Here is a 21,889-nt window from a genome sequence, read left to right as displayed (position 1 = left end):
TCGTAGGGCAGCAAGGTCAGCCTCAGTTCAATCCATTAAGTTCGTATCAAGTAGGTCCGCAGGGTCAACCGCAAATCAATCAGTATCACCCTCCAGGATTCATTCCACCGGTTCAGTTCCCACCAGTACTGTACGGTCCAACGCAGCAACAATTGGCTGCCAGGCAGGTTATTCCGAAAGAACTCCCCGTTTTCTCCGGGGATCCAATAGACTGGCCACTCTTTATTAGTAGCTACAAGCACTCCAGTGAAGCTTGCGGCTATTCAGATTCTGAAAATCTGCTGCGATTGCAACGTTCTCTCAAAGGCACGGCAAAGGAATCGGTCAGTAGTTTTCTTCTTCACCCTTCGACGGTTCCACAAATTATTTCCACGCTACAAATTTTGTATGGAAGGCCAGAGCAAATTGTCCACAACATGGTGAGCAAAGTTCGTGCGACTCCAGCGCCGAAGGCGGAGAGACTCGAAACATTAGTTCAGTTTGGATTAGTCGTTCAAAATTTATGCGGGCATCTAAAGGCAGTCGGAATGGAAAATCATCTATCAAACCCCATCTTGCTGCAGGAGCTCGTCGATAAGCTGCCAGCAGCCATTAGATTTAGCTGGGCACTCTATCAAGAGCATATACCGAACGTTGACTTGAACGCCTTCGGAGAGTACATGGCTAAAGTGACATCCGCTACCAGTGGTGTCACTAACCTATGTATGACAGCAAGGTGTCCGAAAGACGAGAAAACGAAACAGAAGGGAAAGGCGTACATCAACGCGCATGCTGCATACGACCGGAAAAGTGATGGAGTATCCAGTAATCAACCGAAAGGTTTACGTAAGGAGTTACCGGCGAACAGCAGGGGAAAAGAAGGCGATGGAGATAAACGCTGTTCAGCGTGTAAAGCTGGAGATCATATCGTTGCTAGCTGTCCATCGTTCAAGAATCTATCATTGGACGAGCGCTGGAAGGTGGTGAAAGAGAACAAGCTGTGTCGCAGATGTCTCGTGTCACATATTCGATGGCCATGTGAAGGTGAAGCTTGCGGCATCAACGGATGTCAGAAACGACATCACAAACTTCTACATTATGAGCCTGCCCCCGAACAATCCGGGGCAACCACCAACGCTACCGTCACCATTCACAGACAGCCTGTGTCCAAAACTTTATTCAAAATATTGCCGGTAACGTTGTACGGTAAAAATGGTTCCGTTAATACCTACGCCTTTTTGGATGATGGATCATCGGTTACCTTGATAGAGAAGGGAATAGCAGACAAACTTGGAACTGGAGGAAAGCCACAGTCCTTGTGTATTCAGTGGACCAGCGGGATCAACAAAAAGATTGTAAGCACACACTTACCAAAACTAGAAATTTCGGGACTTGGTTCCAGAAAGCGGTACAACGTCACGGAGGTATACACAGTCGAAAACTTGGGGTTACCGGAGCAATCGATGGATTTCGATAAAATGAAAGAGCAGTTCAAGCATCTCCGGCACCTACCAGTCAAAAGTTTCCAAAGGGCCACACCCGGACTGCTAATCGGGTTAAACAACTCTCATCTCTAGCAGCATTAAAGCTTCGTGAAGGAGAGGAACAAGAGCCCATCGCTGCAAAAACCTCGTGTCGGATGGGTAATCTGCGGAAGCCTACGAGGGGGAGATATTCAATTCCAACATCGGCAGATGCACATGTGCGCAGAAGTAGCGGAGGTTGATCTGCACGACTACGTGCGTGAATTCTTCTCTGTAGAAAGCTTAGGAGTTTCGGTAGCACCAAATTTGGAAGGAAGTGATGATCAGAGAGCTCGTCGGATTCTCAAAGAAACGACGGTGAGGACGCCAAGCGGAAGGTTCGAGACTGGGCTCCTGTGGAAACAAGACTCAATCGTTTTCCCAGATAGCAGGTCAATGGCTGAACGTCGACTGAAATGTCCCGAGAAGCGTCTTGAGAAGGATCCAGCTCTTTACGAAGGCGTACGAAAACAAATCGCAGAGTTTGTGGCCAAAGGCTATATCCACGCCGTAACAGAATCGGAAATGGCTGCTTTCGATCCAAACCGTATATGGTACCTTCCTCTTGGAGTAGTCGTAAATCCCAATAAGCCTGGAAAAATAAGGGTGATTTGGGACGCAGCTGCTAAGGTTGATGGGATCTCATTAAACTCGGTGTTGCTGAAAGGCCCTGATTTGCTGACTCCTCAACTTTCTGTTATGTACAAGTTCCGTGAACGTGAAGTGGCTTTTTTCTGGTGATGTCCAGGAAATGTTCCTGCAGCTAGGAATTAGATTCGAGGACCGGAGTGCGCTTTTATTTCTGTTCCGTAACTCGCCGGCTGAACCTATTGTTACGATGGTCTCTGATGTGGCAATCTTCGGGGCTTCCTGTTCTCCAGCGCAGGCCCAGTACGTCAAGAACCTGAATGCAGCAGAACATGAAGTAGAGTATCCAAAAGCAGCGGCGGCAATCAAGAAGAAACACTACGTCGACGATTACTTGGACAGTGTCGATACAGAGGAAGAGGCGATTGAACTGGCTCTGGAAGTGGCGGAAGTTCACCGGAAAGCAGGCTTCCATATTCGCAACTGAGTTTCAAACCGATTCTCGGTTCTAAAAGCTGTCGGAGAAGTGAGCCCGGCTGCAGTGAAGGACCTATCGATGAATAGTCATAGTGGTTTGGAACGTGTTCTAGGTTCATCCTGGGTTACTAGTGAAGATTTTTTCTTCTTTACGATTAATGCGCAAGATGAGCTGAAATCGCTAGTAGGCAGCAACTTCGTGCCAACGAAAAGGACGATGCTGAGCTTCGTCATGAAAATCTACGATCCCCTGGGGTTGATAGGCTCACTAGTTGTGCGATGCCCAATAAAAGTCCCACCGATATGTACATATGTTGTCCTAAACATTAATCACCGCAGGCGTACGGTTAACTGTGTCGACATAACGGCGGGGTAAAAGTCCGACACCGCATAAACCGTTGCTTAGCAACCGTTGGCCCTCGACTTCACTTTGCACCTTCAACGAGCTCGAGGTAAGACGTTCTTGCATTGATACAGCTACGCTGGGTGATTCCCTAATAATATGATATTTAAGAAACGCACAATGGCGATCCTGCCAGGAGTTGCTTAATACAGCAACATCTAAAATCTTGTAACCTGATAAATTATTATCAAGGTTTCAGTAAATTAATCATTGTAAAAAGGGAATCAGCCAGACGCTCGAAAAATAGTTTAAAAAATTAGATCGAGGTTATGTAATTTTTTTTCCTATCAACAAAAAAGTAAAAGTGTTGTAGCGGAACGGGATGTCCGCGGAAGATAGAAAGGTCAAAATGGCCTTTGTATTACAGCGGAACGGGATGTCCGCATAAATTTGACGGAATGGGATATCCGTAGAGTTGTGGCGGAACGGGATGTCCGCATTGTAATGAAAATTTAAGAGAAGTGACTTCAGCATTATGTCGAGATGTTCATAAATTGCTTGTAGTCGAGGAAACTCTGCGTTTCAGCGGAACGGGATGTCCGCAGTGATTTTTCGGAATGGCGAAAACCTGAAGCACCACTGGTCAAGAATCTTCTCGATAATCATCCAAAGCAATCAGAATCACCCTCGCGGGAAGTTCGTGAAAGAAAAGCTCCAGCGTATTTAGAAGATTTCGTTCACTCAATAGACACCGACTAGAACTACGGAACTCCTACCAAAAATAAATAAATTTATATTTCTCTAGTTATGTCTATACTGGGAAACACAAACGCCGGATTTAATTCGTCGTACTCAGAATAGGCAGGTATCGGGTTATTGTGTCTGTTTATCCCGTCTAACGGTAATTTTCACAACACTGATGCGAGAACAGCCATTGAGGAATGAACTTCCACTTAATGATTCTTCTGTGTTGTTTATTTACCTTCTGAAATTCTTTGGTTATTCGTCGAAACGTCAATTTTTTTTGTTATCATCCGATCATCCCTTTTTGCATGCCATTTCGCATCTATTCCATAGAGGGGAATGGACAGCAGCATTCTTCGGTATCGCTCCCAGTGCAAAAACAACATGACAAAAGTGGGTACCCGATAAAAAAAAATCAGGGCGAAATACATCGAGCCGCCATATATTGAGGATCCTTTAATCGAACATAGAATTTTATTTTCAGAAATATTTTGCATCTAACATTTTGTACAAACGAAAACGATCACTTGTAGCAACATATACAAGTTTCGCTTCTGTTCTCATTTTTTTTTGTGAGTAGAGGGAAGATGTGCGATGCCCAATAAAAGTCCCACCGATATGTACATATGTTGTCCTAAACATTAATCACCGCAGGCGTACGGTTAACTGTGTCGACATAACGGCGGGGTAAAAGTCCGACACCGCATAAACCGTTGCTTAGCAACCGTTGGCCCTCGACTTCACTTTGCACCTTCAACGAGCTCGAGGTAAGACGTTCTTGCATTGATACAGCTACGCTGGGTGATTCCCTAATAATATGATATTTAAGAAACGCACACTAGTGATCCAGGGTAAGATCCTTCTTCAGGACGTTTGGAGAGCAAGGCTGGACTGGGACGATCGCATACCCGAGGACCTGTTCGTACGTTGGAAGCAGTGGCTGCAAGTTCTAAAAGAACTCGATAATGTTCGGATTACCCGGTGCTACTTCCCGGGGTATGATCCTGCCTGTTACGACGATTTGGAGCTCCACATATTTGTGGACGGCAGTGAACAAGCTTACTCTGCAGCAGCGTACTTCCGTGTTCGAGATCAAGGACAAATACGATGCGCGCTGGTTTCCTCCAAGACGAAGGTAGCTCCACTACAGTTGACGTCAGTTCCTCGGTTGGAGTTGCAAGCAGCGGTGATCGGAGCTCGCTTGCGCAAAACGATCGAGGATGGTCATTCGGTACGGGTCAAAAGTACGTACTTCTGGAGCGACTCCAGCACCGTAATCTCGTGGATCACGTCGGATACTCGACGATATCGACAATACGTAGCATTCAGAGTCAACGAAATTCTATCTCTGTCAAAAACCGATGAATGGCGATGGCTGGGATCAAAGATAAACGTTGCCGATGAAGCTACGAAGTGGGGTAAAGGTCCGAACTGCAAACCTGACAGCAGATGGATGTGTGGACCCGCCTTTATATACCAGGAGGAGAATGATTGGCCGACGAACAAAGTCACGACGGCGAGTAGAGCCGAAGAAGAGCTGCGTGCGGCATATGTCTGCAGTCACTTCATATCAGTGCCGTTAGTAGACGTGTCACGATTCTCGAAATATGAGCGGTTGTTGCGGAGCATGGCGTATGTGTACCGGTTCGTTGGAAAGCTGTTGCAACGTATCGAAAAACAGCCGAAGAATGGTGAGGTTAATGTCACCAGTGAAGAGTTGCTAAGAGCAGAACGAAGCCTGTGGCGACTAGCACAATCAGAGAGCTATCCGGACGAAATAGCCACACTGAATCAAAATGCACGTGTGGGACCAGAAAAGCAGAAGGCACTAGAGAGAAGCAGTTCGATAGCTACTCTGTCTCCATTACTCGATGAATACGGAATTCTTCGGATGGACAGCCGCATCTCGACTGCAGACTACTTGACATACGACACAAGATACCCTATAATTCTGCCGCGCAAGCATCCGGTAACCAATTTATTGCTAGATTGGTACCACCGCAAATTTCGTCACGGCAATAACGAAACCATTGTCAACGAAGTTCGGCAGAGATTCCGCATTCCTCAGCTCAGAACTCAAGTACGAGCTGCAGAATATCGGTGCCAATGGTGCCGTGTGTATAAAACCAAACCAGAATCGCCAAAAATGGGTCCACATTTATTATGCCGTTTAACGCCGTTCCTACGACCGTTCACGTTTGTAGGAATCGACTATTTTGGCCCCTACTTCGTAACGGTCGGACGAGCCTCAGTCAAGCGCTGGGTTGCGGTCTTTACTTGCCTGACAGTTCGCGCAATACATCTGGAGCTAGTCTACAGTTTGACAACGGATTCGTGCAAGAAGGCTATACGGCGGTTTATCGCTCGCAGAGGAGCGCCGCAAGAAATATATACGGACAACGGAACGAATTTTGTTGGCGCAAGCAGAGAGCTAGAAAGCCAGATACGGGAAATCAGCATCACGATGAGTAGCACCTTCACTGATGCGAACACCAAATGGCGGTTCAATCCCCCTGCTGCTCCCCACATGGGAGGATGTTGGGAACGTATGGTACGATCAGTGAAAACAGCGCTAGGAGAAATGCCTACGTTACGGAAATTGGACGACGAGTCATTCATGACATTGTTGAGTGAAGCAGAACATATGGTCAACTCACGGCCATTAACATATCTACCGCTGGATAATAGAGAAAAAGAGTCGCTGACACCGAATCATTTTCTGCTACTCAACTCTAGCGGATTCCGACAACTGGTGAAAGATCCGGTGGATGCCAAGAAAGCCGTGGGAGAGAGCTGGAACATGATTCAACATATGCTGGACCAGTTCTGGCGTCGATGGATAATGGAATATTTGCCAGTAATCTCGCGGAGGACTAAATGGTTCCAAGACGCCCCAACAGTCAAAGAGAATGCACTGGTTTTGATAGTAGACGAAAGAGTTCGCAATCAGTGGATCCGAGGTCGTGTAATCCGCACATATCCAGGGAAAGATGGAGTGGTACGGCGAGCAGACGTGGAGACATCTGGCGGAATCATGCAGAGGCCCGTCTGTAAACTCGCAGTTCTCATTGTTCATGGAGAAGATGGTGTTGAGGCAGGAGGCCATGAAGGCGATGCAGTCGAAGAAGAGATTGGCAGAGATGGTGACCTCGAATCATGCTCCGAGCTTCACGAGGGGGAGGATGTTGCGGTGAAACATTCCGCTCAAAGACCCCTTGTACAGCCATAAAGTAAATACGGCAGAATAGGTAGACGTAGATAACGTATGGGAGAATTGTCAATAGATAAGAGCAAGAAATCAAAAAATAGAATTGTTATCATTTGATGAAAAGCGTGAATTCGAATCTTTGAGGTGAATTAAATTATATTTCCTGATTATTAGACATACTAAACTTACAGCTGATTTCAGACAAAATCAACTAAAATTTATATTTAATTTGGAAACTGATAGAGAATGTATGATCTATGAATGAGACTAATTGTGAGTAATTTATTGATATAACCTGAATTTTGTACTCAATATTAAAATAAACCTTCCAGCTTTGAGCTAATCTCACCTGAAAAGAAACGAGTAGCTTCAAGGAACTCAGAAAGAAAAGTTCAAACAACAATACTAATGTTCCTTCCCTTCACTGGTGACTGTAAGGACGTGGTCGGACGTGGTCAATAACGATGACTATTTAAAGTTCGAATCACCGGAACTTGCATAATGTGTGTTCTTTGTGAAATGTGCTTTGTGCTGGTTCAGACCATTCATAGAGAGTTACAGAGAGATTTTTTTTTCATTGAAAAATCATTTCGAACACTTCTTGATGAACTTTCAGTTTGAATCTTCAAGAAATACGTTTTTTCACTATTCCAAAAATAACCAATTGAATTTTACATTAACGTTGGAATTTTCATCTTCTTCCCAAAATAATTCATTTGAAATATATAAAAATAATATTTTTACTATATATAATTGAGTCTAAAATTGTATATTATCGATCATATCTATAAATAATTGCGACCTGTAATGAAAAAAATATGTTTTTGACATTTTTAAATACAGATTAGAAATTTGGTCACAAAAAATGAATAACATAGCCAGCAACAAAACGCTTTTTATATCTACTAGACATTATTCCGTTTTACATGCAACTGAATCTACGTAAGTCGGCATTCTTAAATATTAACACTTTACAAAGTAATTATTTCCTCCAATATTACGAGAATTTTGATTCCGGGAATCGTGTTGTATGTCTTCAGGGAAAGCGATTGATGATTGGCCCAAGCGTTTACGACTTTGCGTGAGGGAGAGAAGGAACTGTTTCAAATAATTTAGCCAACAATGTTAATTGTACATACGTTTATACCAACAATGAACATTTTAGCTTTCAATCTCATTTTGTTGATATTATTCGATGCAAATCGTACTTCGGCTTCTACAGTGGAAGCCTGCAGAGAGAGCATCAGGATAGACAAAATGCAAAATCCCAGTTCACATTACGTTTTCAGGCAGGATTTGGAGCATGATTTAACAACGCTTAGATCTGAAGGACACCCTGAAGTATAGTTTTGTTTGGAGGGTTTTTGTTGTGTGCTTTTTGCAGTTGAAGACAGCGATGGAATACAATTCACACAGAAGTGAACAAGAAATAGACAAAAAACATCATGCATAAGTTCGAACTGAGGCCAGGAAACACGTGATTAAAGAATTATAAATTTTCAAGACATCCGGCGTATGCCGTTTGTTTTATGTGTATGTCCACAAATTAGATCAGACAACAGCTAGAATTATGACGACGCCAGTAGAACTCTTTTAGTCGAGTGTATAACTACCAACGTTTCCCCCTCTCGAAATTAGCCGCGATCTATTGAATGGGCGGCCATATAAGAAAGAAATGGTTAATTAAACGATGTGGAGAACAATTGCCTCGGAGATCTCCACCCCACGCTCCGTGGTTTAAGAGGCTGAGTTATTATAATTATCGGTAAATCAATCATAAAGAAACCAATTGTGCCCTTACTTCGTCAGTATTTTTATGAAGGTCTTCTTGTTGCGTGATAGTGATGAAAGTTAACTTGTTTAATTTCTCCCTTCTGTTTGATTTTCTTAATGTGTTTCAATTTGAAGAACCCCTGCTGGTATCGTAACGATAAGCAGCCATAGCAACACCTCACGGGATTCATGTTGTGAAGTTCGAATTATATACGGTTTGTCACTACCTGTATTCCAAGTTGGCACGTGCTCACAAGAGGTGCTAATCGAAAATTGATTCGCTACGGTAGTTTTCGCAACAGGAAGCAAGGTTCAATATACATGTTCCTGTGGAGATAGTCTCAAACAACTGGGTGTATCAAAAATCAATTTCCTGTCACTCACCTCAGGGTAAAAACTAAAACTTCGCTGTAGACAGGATTCGAACCTGTGCGGGTAGAACCCAATGGAATTCAAGTCCACACCACAGCACTACGAAGGCTAAAGCTAAACATTGTTCCAGGAGCCAAGTGATTTGAATTGTTTGATTTGACAAAAACAGCATGATTTATAATATACCTTTTCAAGTACTGATAACGACTTGTTGTTTATTAAAAACAAGACTATTCGCTAATTTACACAGTATGAAGATTTTATCGTATTTTACAATTCTAAATTTTACAGTTTTCGGAGGATCTCTGTCTTCAAAACATTCCTTTGGTGTTGGCCAAGCATTAGTTTTACTATTTCGAACAGTATATAAATCTATATATAGATTAAATGTTCACTTATACGTCAACGTTTATATGGCACTTCTCAATAGGGATGATGAGATTTTGATTACTCATAGCGTTCAGCATTCTGTAAATCTGAAATTGGCACTCATTTATTTTCAGTTAAGTCCACCTTTTTGTCTTGAATAATTTGACGCTTCCACAACGGTTGAAAAATTTTCAAATTTTCCACAAATAAATGAAGATTTGTCGTTATTTTGGCTTTTTTTTTTAATTTTCTAAAACCTCTACGTAAAGGCTGATTTAGACGATGCCAGTCAGCGCTCTAGTTGAAGTATCCAGTGAATAGAGAACAGACACTCTGTTCAAGTTAGAGGCCAATTACTTGTTCGATACTGGTACAAGTAACTTGAACAGAGTGTCTGTTCTCTGTTCACTGGATACTTCAACTAGAGTGCTGATTGGCATCGTCTAAATCAGCCTTAACAATTAAAGTAATTCATTTTTACATGCTGAAAAAAAAATCAGCCAGATCGGTCCACTAGATTCTGAGAAAAACGTACCACCAGTTTTAGAGAGAACATCCACGCGCCCGGTTGCCAACAGCAAAATTATCAAAATCATACCTTAACCAATCACCAAAATGTCACGACATCCAATTTCGATTCAATATCCGGAAAAAATGACGAAAATCCTTTATTTTTCGACCTTCCAGAGTGTTGTACATGTTTAGTACATCCTTAAACTTTAAACTCCTTGACATTTCTGTGTTATATTTCTATTTGAAACTAGCTGTCCCGACGAACTTCGTCCCGCCCAAAATAGATTTTTTGATTTGAATACTTTCAAACATCCACGTTTTCTTACTAAGTGAACGTTAGTGAGTCCAATCACTGAACTCTTCATTGATTGATTACCCTTTGACCCTTTACAATTTCCTTTTACTATAAATTGTCTAGTACTTATACAAAAATTCGTCCTTATAATATAAAATTATTTTCAGACACAATTCTCCTTTAAGATTCTTCAAGCATTTGGAAGAGAATATATACAAACCAAAAAAAGCTAAAATCGGACCATTCCTTCCTCGGGTTTAGGTCACACCAACACATTTGGCCTTTCATTTTTGTTTATATAGATAGAAGATATAGGGAATGCGTTATTCCGTCTGAAAATCCTGAAAATTCTGAAAATTTTCCGATTTTTCTCTCCACTATATTGATCTACGGGAAGCGACGAATACAACAAAACACAGGAGGCTAAAATCGGACCATCCCTTCTTCGGGTATTCCGCTTACCAACAGATTTTGCCTTACATTTTTATTTATATAGATAACATCACTCCTATTGGAAAATTCTATATTTCCATATACAAATGGTAAAAAAATTAATCCATGAAGTACTGTCGCAGCACGCATAAAATTTATTATTAACTAGCTAACCCGGCAAACTTCGTCCCGCCCATTTACTTGATTAATTCTCGAGTAATGCAGAAATTTGAATTTTATTTGTATGGCAGCCACCCCTAAGAGAGGGGGGAGGGGTATCTAACCACCATAGAAACATTCATTGCACCCTAAAGTTTCCATATGCCTAATTTGGTTTAATTTGGTTGATTAATTCTCCAGTAATGCAGAAATTTGTGTTTCATTTGTATGGCAGCCCCCCCCCCCTTTGAGTGGGGGAAGGACTGTCTAACCATCATAGAAACATTTATTGCACCCTAAAACTTTCACATGTCAACTTTGGTTTCGTTTGATTGATTAATTTCCGAGTAATGCAAAAAATTGTGTTTCATTTGTATGGCAGCCCCCTCTAAGAGAGGGGGAAGGAGTATCTTATCACCATAGAAACATTTATTGCATCATAAAACCTCCACATGCCAAATTTGGTTTCATTTGCTTGATTAATTCTCGAGTAATGCAGACATTTGTGTTTCATTTGTATGGCAGCCCCCCCTTTGAGTGGGGGAAGAACTGTCTAACCATCATAGAAACATTTATTGCATCCTAAAACTTTCACATGCCAACTTTGGTTTCGTTTGCTTGGTTAATTTCCGAGTAATGCAGAAATTTGTGTTTCATTTGTATGGCAGCCCCCCCTTAGAGAGGGGGAGGGGTCTCAAAATATCACGAAAACCTTCCCCGGCCCCAAAAACCCCTACATACTAATTTTCATGTCGATCGGTTCAGTAGTTTCCGAGTCTATAAGAATCAGACAGACAGACAGACAGACATCACTCCATTTTTATATATATATATAGATTCCATAAAACTGTCGTTCACACGCCGAAATAGCTCAGTTGGGAGAGCGTTAGACTGAAGATCTAAATGTCCCCGGTTCAATCCCGGGTTTCGGCAGAATCTAAGTTTTCTTTTACGTCCCAAGCTAAGTGTATAATAGTACACAGGTTTAAAAAAAGTTCCCCAAATTTGACCCAATTTTTGATGATGATAGAACTCTTAAAAAAAAAAAGTATATTTATGTCGGATAGGATCGGGTAGGAACTGAACCCTAGTCGCTCGTGTTCTACCTTATTACTGAGTCGCCCATGCTGCTTACCGCTTCAATGATATTGGTATTCGAACTAGCAAAATTTTATTCATTTTCCGCGCTCAAAATTTTGCATATTGAAATACGCAGCCACATATTTTTTGGCGTGAATAAAACGAAATCGTCTTCCGATTTTTTTTTTGGAAGGGGATACATTGATTCAGCCATTGAAGCGCTCTGCAATTCGTTCTTTGACACTACACTACAGAGAGTGGTGTGATGGGCTTTAATTTGGTGGCCAAAACAATCATGTAACCCAAATATGTATTTTTGAAAGAAAAATAATGAGAACCCATGAAAACACTAACTTTTATGTTTCTTAGATCAGGGTTTCTCAAAGTAGTCAATTTCGACCCCTTTGGGTCGATTTTGATTTCCCAGGTGTCGACATATACGAAAACTGATTTTGGTGGGTGACCAGGTCTAAAAACCGACCCCTATTCATTAACACAAGTACTGATTTGAAATTTTCAAGATGCTGAATAGGTTATTTATATTACGTCAACTTGTTATAAAAATGACTAATATTTTAGTAAGAAGTATTATTGTTGTAATTTGTATTAATAATTATCAATTACACTTGATATTTACTGAATTTTATGTCTATTCATTAATGAGAAAATTATGTCAAGTTTACTCACCTAATAAACCGCAATGTTTTTGAATTGGTTTTTTGTGTGAATAAGATTGAATTTTCACTTCATTCTGGAGAAAGGATCTCTTGCCCAGAATAGTTAGAGTATCCCTGACTTTGTTGGAATTCAATTACATTAATTGTGATATTTTACAACTAAATTTATACCAAATTTTGTCATCTTTCAAATGAAAGCGACAGAATCGTTCTAAGTAGCGTATTTTTTGAATCAGAGTCAGCTTAAGGAAAACAGTTTGGTCCTAAGAAAAGTTCTATAACTTTGTCGTAGCTGAGATTTGACCGTAGACATAAAACAATTTTTTCATCAAATATGACCCCCTCAAAATATTTGCTCAGATATATCATAACACGCTGTATTTCGACAGTTTCTTATCGGAACACGAGTGCCTTGAATTTTAGAAAATTTTAAAGTTAGATTTTAGCTTTAAGAAAGGCTGTTGGCTGCTCGCAGGCTGGAGCGAGACTAGAATAGAAATCGTAATTGAAATCACTTTGATACGGAGGTTGGGTTTCATTTTTTCATTTTTTTTTCTTTTTGCACACACCTTAAGTTTAATTGTCTTCTTTCAAATGTGTGTATAATGGTGTCGATTGCTCATGAGCTACCCACAATTGGAGCCATTCGTATACTTTGCTGGGTCTCAAACATAGAATTTTCAGCGCTTGGAATAAAAATATGGATAGGCTTATAAGCGGGTTCGATTCCCGGCCGATGCAATTGTCTTTCCACATTGAGAATTATTTAGTTTGTTTCAAATTCATGTTAATTTTCCGCGTTAAAGAGATAGGCAAACGGTTCTCAAGCCATTTTATATTTTGATTAAAATAAAGGTTGATATATTATCATACAAATTTTATATCAATCGGCATTTATCTTACTTGTGCAGAGAAGTTATCGAATAATGTGTCAATATTTTAGAAGAACTTTCTTCGAATTTGTCAGTAACATATTTTTCAGGTCCTTAAATAAATCATTAACTTTGTTTAGAATTATTTTACAATGGGTTGAGCAGAACATTGTAGAATAAACTCGGTCAATTTGAACTGAGGACGATCGAAGTTTGATAACAAAAGATTAATATCACAAACAATTTGCCGAAACCCGGGATTGAACCGGGGACATTTAGATCTTCAGTCTAACGCTCTCCCAACTGAGCTATTTCGGCTGACTGACAGAGGAGCATTTACACCTTTTGTACGATTAGGATTATTGTGGACCAAGGCAGAGGAACGGGAGATAAAATAACTCTGTGAAGGCACTGTGAGAGAGAGTAAGTATTGCAATTTACGCTCCGATGGGAAATTTTTGACACGGACCAGTGCGTAAAAGCGGAGTGATTTCTACCACATAGCCTCGATCCATCCAGCGAGCAGTTAGCATGGTGATATTAAACGCATCATTTTTGATTGAGCGAAAGCCATTCGGAGGGTCGATAGTGCGATGTGAATGAAATTGCGGTGTGATTTTATTCGCAACTTCAAATACAACGATGGAATTCGATGAAATACAAATACAAAACGTTGGTTTTTATATCGTGTATTTTTGCACCAAAAGCACATATTGTCATTGTTTTTATGCGTTGCCAAAAGTTGATTGAAGTTATTGTAAAAATGATGGAAAATTTTGGAATGATGGAAAAATTTTCATTTTGTTCAGTTCCCTAGTATATCATTTCCTATATTGTTCTAGAATGTATTGAAATATCAGAAAAAATATCATTGAAAAATTTAATGAAATAATATCCGAGATGATAAACTAGCGAACTGAACTGATTTCGTAGTCCAACGAAAATGTGTAAAAATTTGAAGAACAATTGTTTTTTTTACATCTCGATATATTTTATCTCGGTTAGGTTAAGGATGGTAATATTTATATAGGTTTTAATATAAAGTTTTTCAGGATTTAATATATACATTTTCACGAGATTGTCCATGCACCACTAGCTGTCTTATATTAGGTAATTACGGCAGTATCCTTCTGAAAATAAGAGAGTTACTTAGTTCTGGGAGCTGCAAACTTTTGTTATTGATTTAAATTGTTGAGACAGTACAGAAAATGAATATTTTTTAATGAGTTCGTTTCCATTTAATGTTACATTATGTTTTAATCATATAGTTGGCTTTCGAGCTATGATTTTTTGAATAAAGAGTTAATGATACACTCCTAAAAATCAGTCACTTTCAAAATTTGTCATGTGATAGTGAAAACTTTTAATTCATGCGACTTCTAGCGGTGAAAATTGGGTTAGAATCGGCTGTTTTCCGACTAATTGAGCGTGAAATTTCACTAAACTTATCCATTCGCCGAAATAGCTCAGTTGGGAGAGCGTTAGACTGAAGATCTAAATGTCCCCGGTTCAATCCCGGGTTTCGGCAAATTGTTTGTGATTTTAGTTTTTTGTTATCAAATTTCGATCGCCCTCAGTTCAAGTTGACCACCGAATTTATTATATAATGTTCTATTCAAGCCATCATCCCGGGTTATGAAATAATTTTAACGAAGTTAATGATTTAGGCGCTAAAATATATGTTTATGACAAATTCGTAAAAAGTTCTTCTGAATATTGATACATTATTCAAAATGCAATGATAACTTCTCTACACGAGTAAGATTGAAATCATAAAATTTTGTATAATAATATATCAACCCTTATTTTAACCCTCCTATACTTGCGCATTTTACTATTAAAACTGAATGACGTTGAAAAAAAATATTTTCTGGATTTTTTCGTTCAACTATATCTTTTTCTTCAAATTAATACCAACGCGCGAGTGCAGGAGAGTTAACAAAAATTTAAAATGGCTTGAAAACCGTTTACCTGTCTCTTTTGTCTTTGGAAAGTTAATACGAATATGTAACAAACTATCCATTTTTCATTGTATAAAAAAGACCATTGCATCGGCCGGGAATCGAACCCGGGCCGCCCGCGTGGCAGGCGAGCATTCTACCACTGAACCACCGATGCTTATTATCCTATTTATTTATGTTCCAAGCGGTTAATTTTCGATATTTGAGATCGAGCAAAGAGCGAAAAAAAGCATGAATTGCTCCAATTGTGGGTAACTCATGAGCAACTCTACTTATCGACGCCACTGTACACACATATGAGAGACAATGATATGTTCTGTATGATATTTTCATATTTCCTTAATGGCGCCTTTGTAGCAAAAAAAAAAAACAGTCGGTTGCTACTGTGCGAATTGAACGCTCAAAATGGTTTGCTTCGGAATGCATTCTCAGGATATGCACAAAACATGCTCAGTGCAGATCTTGCCCTGACACACAGAAACTATATAATACTCTCTAGAAAAGAGATTTCAATTACGATTTCCATTCTAATCCCGCTCCAGCCTGTGAACAGTTAACAGCCTTTATTAAGGCTAAGATCTAACTTTAATTGTTTGACGTAGAACTACGTCTTTCATTAAGGGTGCCAAATCAGAAAACAGGTCACGTTTTTATGAAATAAAGTTAACGTTAATAACTATTTTTGCCGCGAACGGATTTTAGCGATTTACATACTAAACGAATCGGAAATTCCTTAAGATTTGTTTAATATACTATACATTAAAATCCCCTGGTTTGTAAATGATTAAAATTCATGAAAACTTTAAGCGTTTCCATTTTCCCATACATTTGTTCTGTTCATTTGTGTGCTTTCCCGAACACAGCTGTCAATAACGAGCAACTTATCGGCGACCAACGGAGGGGAAATCGTAGGATTTGAAGTCTCCGTGAACAAAGGAAAAGTAGAAGAATGAAAGGGAATACATGCCTAGAGTATAAATAGTGGATCTCGCTGAGGCAAACCTTCATTCGGCATCGGACTGTTGAGCAATCCAGTTCACTTCGCTTTCGCTGCGCTTCGATCTAAGATTGGACCTCACCAGTGGTAATCCAACTTGGATATCGTCGTTCGGTTTTTCTGTTCGTTTTTCGCGTTATTCGTATCATGTGTTTTTCTTTCCGCGTCATAAATTGGACGCTTCGCGTAGTGTGTGATGAGCAAGAAGAAGAGCCGTTACTCAGGCAGCAACCAAAATCAAGATCCCCCCGCTGGTGGTGAAGGCGGTCGCTCTTGACAAACTCATCAGCGAATTCCATCGATGCGAATTGTTACAGCAGAGTACAAGCTGTGTGGCATAATTAAGCCTTTTTCCAAGCAGCTAACATTGTTTGTTTTCCGTCATCATAAGGGCTTCGTTGGTGCCTTCGAGAATGCATCAATGCATTAAACTGACGTTATGGCAAAGCAGGCGTAAAGGTTGTGCGCCAGAAATTTTTTTTGGGGAATACCAAGCATCTTGAATGTCTTACTGGAATGTTATAAGTTATTTGGGTTCACGTGCCAGTCGCAAAACTGCCTTCAACTAGGATTGCATTTGCGCTAATATTGACCATACTAATATTGTCATACATACTGGCATTGCTACTGTTTTCGAGGTTGTTATTAGCAAACAGAGTTTATTTCGCTTGTTTAGTCACCAAGAAAGTAAATATCCTTCTGGAATTTTGTATGTGATTAGGTTTCGCTTGCCAGTAGCAAAACTTCCTCCACTAAGGGTGACAACTGCGCTTCTCTCGAGGATGAGAGAGTAATGCAACTTTTTTCGAGGCCAGTAATATTAATAGAAGAGTTTCTTTTGAGAATAGCGCAAAATGATGAGAAGTGTTTATATTCCTAGTAGTTTCAAGCCACCAATGTATGGCTCTGTATGCATGCTATGGCGAACGCTTGCTTGGCGCTTGGTTTACGTTGTACGAATGATGCCTAGAGGTGCGATTCCTTTGAGGCAATACTAAACAACATGTAGCAGGATATTTGGTACTTGCAAGTGTTGTCATTGTTGTTGTTTCCATGCGGTGCCAAAGATATATTAATGAAGTTATGAGATGTGGAATAATGATGCTGGTGCAACATGTATATAATCGACTGTAGCCGAGTCTATGTCAGTCGCGAAAAAGGCCACCGGAATAACGTTCGAGGTAAGTTTTCAATGCATTGACATGAAATAAATTGCAACATACGATCAGCTAATATATTGTTTTGCGAGGGCAAGAATGATTCATCAATCAATTATCGTCAACTGATTCTACAATGAAAAAACTATTTCAGAGATTATTCTACTAAGCAGTTGTTTTTAAAATTTCACAGCATTATAAATAATATCCGAAGGTATAAATAAGCGACTTATATAAAATAACAGCGTAGTTCTACGTCAACAATGCGGTCGTATATTGGACACAACCTCCTATAACTTTTTAAATTTGTTTTTTTTTCACAGAATCTTTTGGAAAAGTTCATGAAAATTGTGATTCATATCCTATATATAAAAGAATTATTTTTTTAATGCCGAAACCCGGGATTGAACAGGTGACATTGAGATCTTCAGTCTAAAAGCAGAAGCAGAAAAGCAGAAGATACATATTCGATACTTAACCTCTGTAGAAAAGAGATTTCAATTACGATTTCCATTCTACACCCAAAGTTAATTTTTAGCACATGTTATGACATCCCGATTCATTACATTAAATGAGCCGAAAAATAACAGAAAATGCTCTACTCCCCAATACGTGTATATAATTTGTATGATATATATGCTAGAGCCAATATGCGCCAATATGAGCGAGAGAAACAGGAGACACGTTGAAATGAAAGCATATAAAAGTTTTCCTTATAGTTTGCCAAATACACGACCCAGACAGAGAAAGATATCTATTCTCGTTTATGTTCTTCTTTTTCCTCTTAGAAAACATTTTCCAACTTCATTTCATGATGAGGTGTGATATTATCACACTTTTATACAACAGCACTAGTAGCTGTAAGCATAGCGTGGTCGTGTGAAATTGCTTTGCATTCCTGTCGGCCTGGTTTGATCCCCATTGACGTCGTATGGATTTTTTTGGCACGATCCCAAATGAAGTGAAAAAAGGAAAAAGAAAGAGATTTCTGCTCACATACATACAAACCTTTTTTAAGCTTTTAAAACAGCTCATTATTTGCGCATTTGACCCTCCAGCAAACGAAAATGCATTATTTCTGCCAAAATTGAAATATTTTCAGCTCTAGGAGCTAGCGCTAGTAGGAGGTTTGGGTGTAATCTCGCTCCAGCCTGCGAGCAGCCAACAGCCTTTATCAAAACTAAGATCTAACTTTAGGATTTTCAAATTTTGAATCTTCTGGAAAAGTTTATGAAAATTGTGATTCATATCCTATAAATAAAATATTTTTTTAATGCCGAAACCCGGGATTGAACCGTGGACATTTAGATCTTCAGTCTAACGCTCTCCCAACTGAGCTATTTCGGCTAATACATGTAAACGTATTGTGGCATCGGAAGGGGCTGCCAAACTCATGTACGAAGAACAAATTCAGAAGATAGTGCTCTACGGGGACACTGCATGAAAAGTTCTGGAAGAACACTCGCAACCTCAAGTGTTTTCGAACGTGGTGTGTTCGGAACAATCGTTTTAGTGGTTTACAGGAAAATGGAGCACGGAGATGGAGGATGCACCATGAACCAACTGAATTCTACGGCGAATCCAGCATTCAGGTATTCGTGAAGACGATGGGTGGGACATGTTGCAAGAATGTTAATGTTCGCGTCGGATCCGTTGGAGACGCGAGTGAAAGAAGTCCAATGAGCGAGGTGGGGTTGGATCGGGTATAACCGGGTTAAGCAAGAATTGTCGAAGCAAGAGGTTGAGTACTTGCATCCATGTTTATTTGCGTAATCATGTTCTGAAAGAAAATCTACCCTCTTCATGAGATGTAGGTATATTATACGAAAAAATGAAACTTGTAAGAACTTTGTAAATTATGTGATAGTCCCCATTGTCGTTTGTGATAGGTCAACAGGTTTTCAGCGCGCATCGGTGGTTCAGTGGTAGAATGCTCGCCTGCCACGCGGGCGGCCCGGGTTCGATTCCCGGCCGATGCAAAATCTTTTTTGACGTAAGGCGCGACATCTATCTTCAAGAGTTTTACGTAAGAGGACATGTTGTCACGTTTTTATGAAATAATTTTAGCACTATTAACTCTTTTTGCTGTGAACGGATTTTGATGATTTCCATATTAATGAATCGTGATGTCTCAAAGATTTGTTTGATGTGCTATACATAAGTTTCCGCCGTCCGTAAATAGTTGATATTGGCGGAATTTTTAAGCATTGCTATATTTCTATGCTTTTTGTGTTCTTCTCACATAACGATAACCTAACGTAGCGACGAGACCCATTTCTCGCATACCATTATCACTTCGAAGTAAACCTTAGCTATGTTTTGTGCACAGTTTCGTCGACAACGGATGAGTTTACGAAATAAAATAAAAAAAAATACTAGATTTTTGTAAAAACATGGAACATCTGGAGTAGTCTTACTAAAATTTTAATCTTTGCTAGCATATTCCAGCATTTATTTTTACTCCATGAAAGCGCTTTAAATGTTTGGGTGTTTTATACAAATCAAAACCATAGAAGAAGACGAGGTGGCCGAGAGGTTAAGGCGTTGGACTGCTAATCCAATGTGCTCTGCACGCGTGGGTTCGAATCCCATCCTCGTCGGGAACTATTTTGCCATCGCGATATCTTTTCACTGTTTTTTGAGAGAGGTGGGCTCTCCTGTCAACTATTCAATGTACAGGAAAACCTGTTTTTGTGCGAGGGATAGGGCCCGCACAATAAGAAAAAACATATAAAATTCGTACTAAACTTCACCAGTAGCTTTGAAAAATAGTTTCCGTTACACAATCTGAAAAAAGTGATCTGGCGTAGTGGCAATATCCATACCTTTCACGCTAAGGGGTCATGGGTTCAATTCTCATTCCCGACATTCTTCCAAAATTGGAAGTTACAATGACGAACCAGCCAAAAGTGTTGAAAGCCACTATAATAACACAGGAAAAAAATTCAATTCATTCTTATACAAATATATATATATATATATATATATATATATATATATATATATATATATATATATATATATTTATTTTTTTTTATTTTTTTTATATTGAGCTATACCTCCGCAAATGGCGTTGTTGCTGCAGGGGCACTTTTACTGACGACCCTATCTACAACTAGAAGCACGTCTACCAACAACGCCAAGCAGATACATACCGTCAAACTCCAATGAACAATAGAAGGTTTAGCAAGTGCTCAGAAGAGAAGAACGTGTTCTATTAAATTTATTGAATTTCCCTTTGATTACTATTATAAATAGTTTGTTTTCTCACTAAAAGTCAAGTACACTTAGGTTTGTACACCAAAAGAGGGACTAGTACTAGTGCTGGTTAGAATAATGAATTGATTTATTCTTGAAGTATATTATATTTTCTATAATTACTCAGCGAACCACTGTTACCGTTAGGGTTATATTCAACGCGTGTCCATTGTATAAGATATACAGGCACACTGTAATGTAAGTGTTATTCTTATTCCATATTTTGTAAAACTAATTCAGGTATTTTTAGTTTGAAGCTGATTATTGAATAAATCACGACTATCGGAAGAAAAGTGTGTTTTCCTTGACCTACACGAACAGGCGTTTTATTCATGAATTTTATTTTTATATATTTCTTTTATTTGGCCGAAACTTTGCAGACGCATTTTCTATGACCAAAAAGGAGAATTTGCATCATCGGTATACCATTTTGACTATAGCCTTATTTTTGAGAATGGCCTAGATAAAAATTGCTTGGAAATTTTCAAAAAAATATAACTCAGAACGGTTGGTCCGATTAATTGGGTGTCTTCCGAAATGTTTTGGGTTACTATTGGGGCTATATGGAGAAAATATGCACTGTTGAAAAAAACAATTTTTTTTTTTAAATTTTATTTCGAAAATAACACTCAAAACTCAATTTTCTCAAAAAACGTGTTTTTGACTTTTATATATATATATACAGTAGAACCCAGATTATCTGCGAGCGAATGATCCGCGGTACGCATTTATTTTGATCCGCGGTATGGATTATCCGCTGGTGCGAGTTCTATAGTAATTCTATAGAACTATCTAAAATTTGTCAGCTCTTGATCTTTTGTTTTGGTCATGGCTTTCACATTCTTTGTCCTCAGGTATGCACGACCTTACAGATGGATAGTTGAGTGATTGATAACACATGCTGAAATATCTTTCTATTGCGTTTGCACTTCATTTTTAGTCCTCTATTGCGTTATCCGGGATTTTTGTCATCCGTTGCCAGAATTTTCCGCGGATAAGTTCTACTGTGTATCAAATATTGCAGCGAACAACTAATGAAGTTTATTGCACAGTGCACCAAAATGGAGTAACAATGGACAAAACATTATAATTTTTAAAAAGAAGTTGGATTT

At 39.4% G+C, this 21,889-nt stretch overlaps 1 protein-coding gene and 7 non-coding genes across 8 annotated transcripts; 5 read left to right on the top strand and 3 right to left on the bottom strand.

Annotated features, from left to right (window-relative positions):
• The first annotated feature begins 4,471 nt into the window (after window positions 1-4,471).
• LOC129774158 (uncharacterized) lies at window positions 4,472-6,883 on the top strand. Its single transcript, XM_055777853.1, has one exon. It carries the CDS (start codon window positions 4,472-4,474, stop codon window positions 6,881-6,883), a length of 2,412 nt encoding a protein of 803 aa, XP_055633828.1.
• Window positions 6,884-11,635: 4,752 nt separating this feature from the next.
• Trnaf-gaa (transfer RNA phenylalanine (anticodon GAA)) lies at window positions 11,636-11,708 on the top strand. Its single transcript has one exon. It is a non-coding gene; the product is annotated as a tRNA-Phe (tRNA).
• Window positions 11,709-13,649: 1,941 nt separating this feature from the next.
• Window positions 13,650-13,722, bottom strand: Trnaf-gaa (transfer RNA phenylalanine (anticodon GAA)). Its single transcript has one exon. It is a non-coding gene; the product is annotated as a tRNA-Phe (tRNA).
• A 1,137-nt stretch (window positions 13,723-14,859) lies between these two features.
• Window positions 14,860-14,932, top strand: Trnaf-gaa (transfer RNA phenylalanine (anticodon GAA)). Its single transcript has one exon. It is a non-coding gene; the product is annotated as a tRNA-Phe (tRNA).
• A 519-nt stretch (window positions 14,933-15,451) lies between these two features.
• Trnag-gcc (transfer RNA glycine (anticodon GCC)) lies at window positions 15,452-15,522 on the bottom strand. Its single transcript has one exon. It is a non-coding gene; the product is annotated as a tRNA-Gly (tRNA).
• Window positions 15,523-18,793: 3,271 nt separating this feature from the next.
• Trnaf-gaa (transfer RNA phenylalanine (anticodon GAA)) lies at window positions 18,794-18,866 on the bottom strand. The gene has a single exon. It is a non-coding gene; the product is annotated as a tRNA-Phe (tRNA).
• A 561-nt stretch (window positions 18,867-19,427) lies between these two features.
• Window positions 19,428-19,498, top strand: Trnag-gcc (transfer RNA glycine (anticodon GCC)). Its single transcript has one exon. It is a non-coding gene; the product is annotated as a tRNA-Gly (tRNA).
• A 539-nt stretch (window positions 19,499-20,037) lies between these two features.
• Window positions 20,038-20,119, top strand: Trnas-gcu (transfer RNA serine (anticodon GCU)). Its single transcript has one exon. It is a non-coding gene; the product is annotated as a tRNA-Ser (tRNA).
• The last annotated feature ends 1,770 nt before the right edge of the window (window positions 20,120-21,889 follow it).

This window comes from Toxorhynchites rutilus, chromosome 3 (assembly GCF_029784135.1).
Source record: "Toxorhynchites rutilus septentrionalis strain SRP chromosome 3, ASM2978413v1, whole genome shotgun sequence".
Lineage (NCBI taxonomy): Eukaryota > Metazoa > Arthropoda > Insecta > Diptera > Culicidae > Toxorhynchites > Toxorhynchites rutilus.
The sequence above is the reverse complement of the archived record's forward strand: the minus strand, read 5'-3'. Positions and strand labels throughout refer to the sequence as shown.

Coding starts and splice junctions, on each gene's coding strand:
- LOC129774158 (XM_055777853.1), top strand. CDS start 4,472: ATGATATTTAAGAAACGCACACTAGTGATCCAGGGTAAGATCCTTCTT.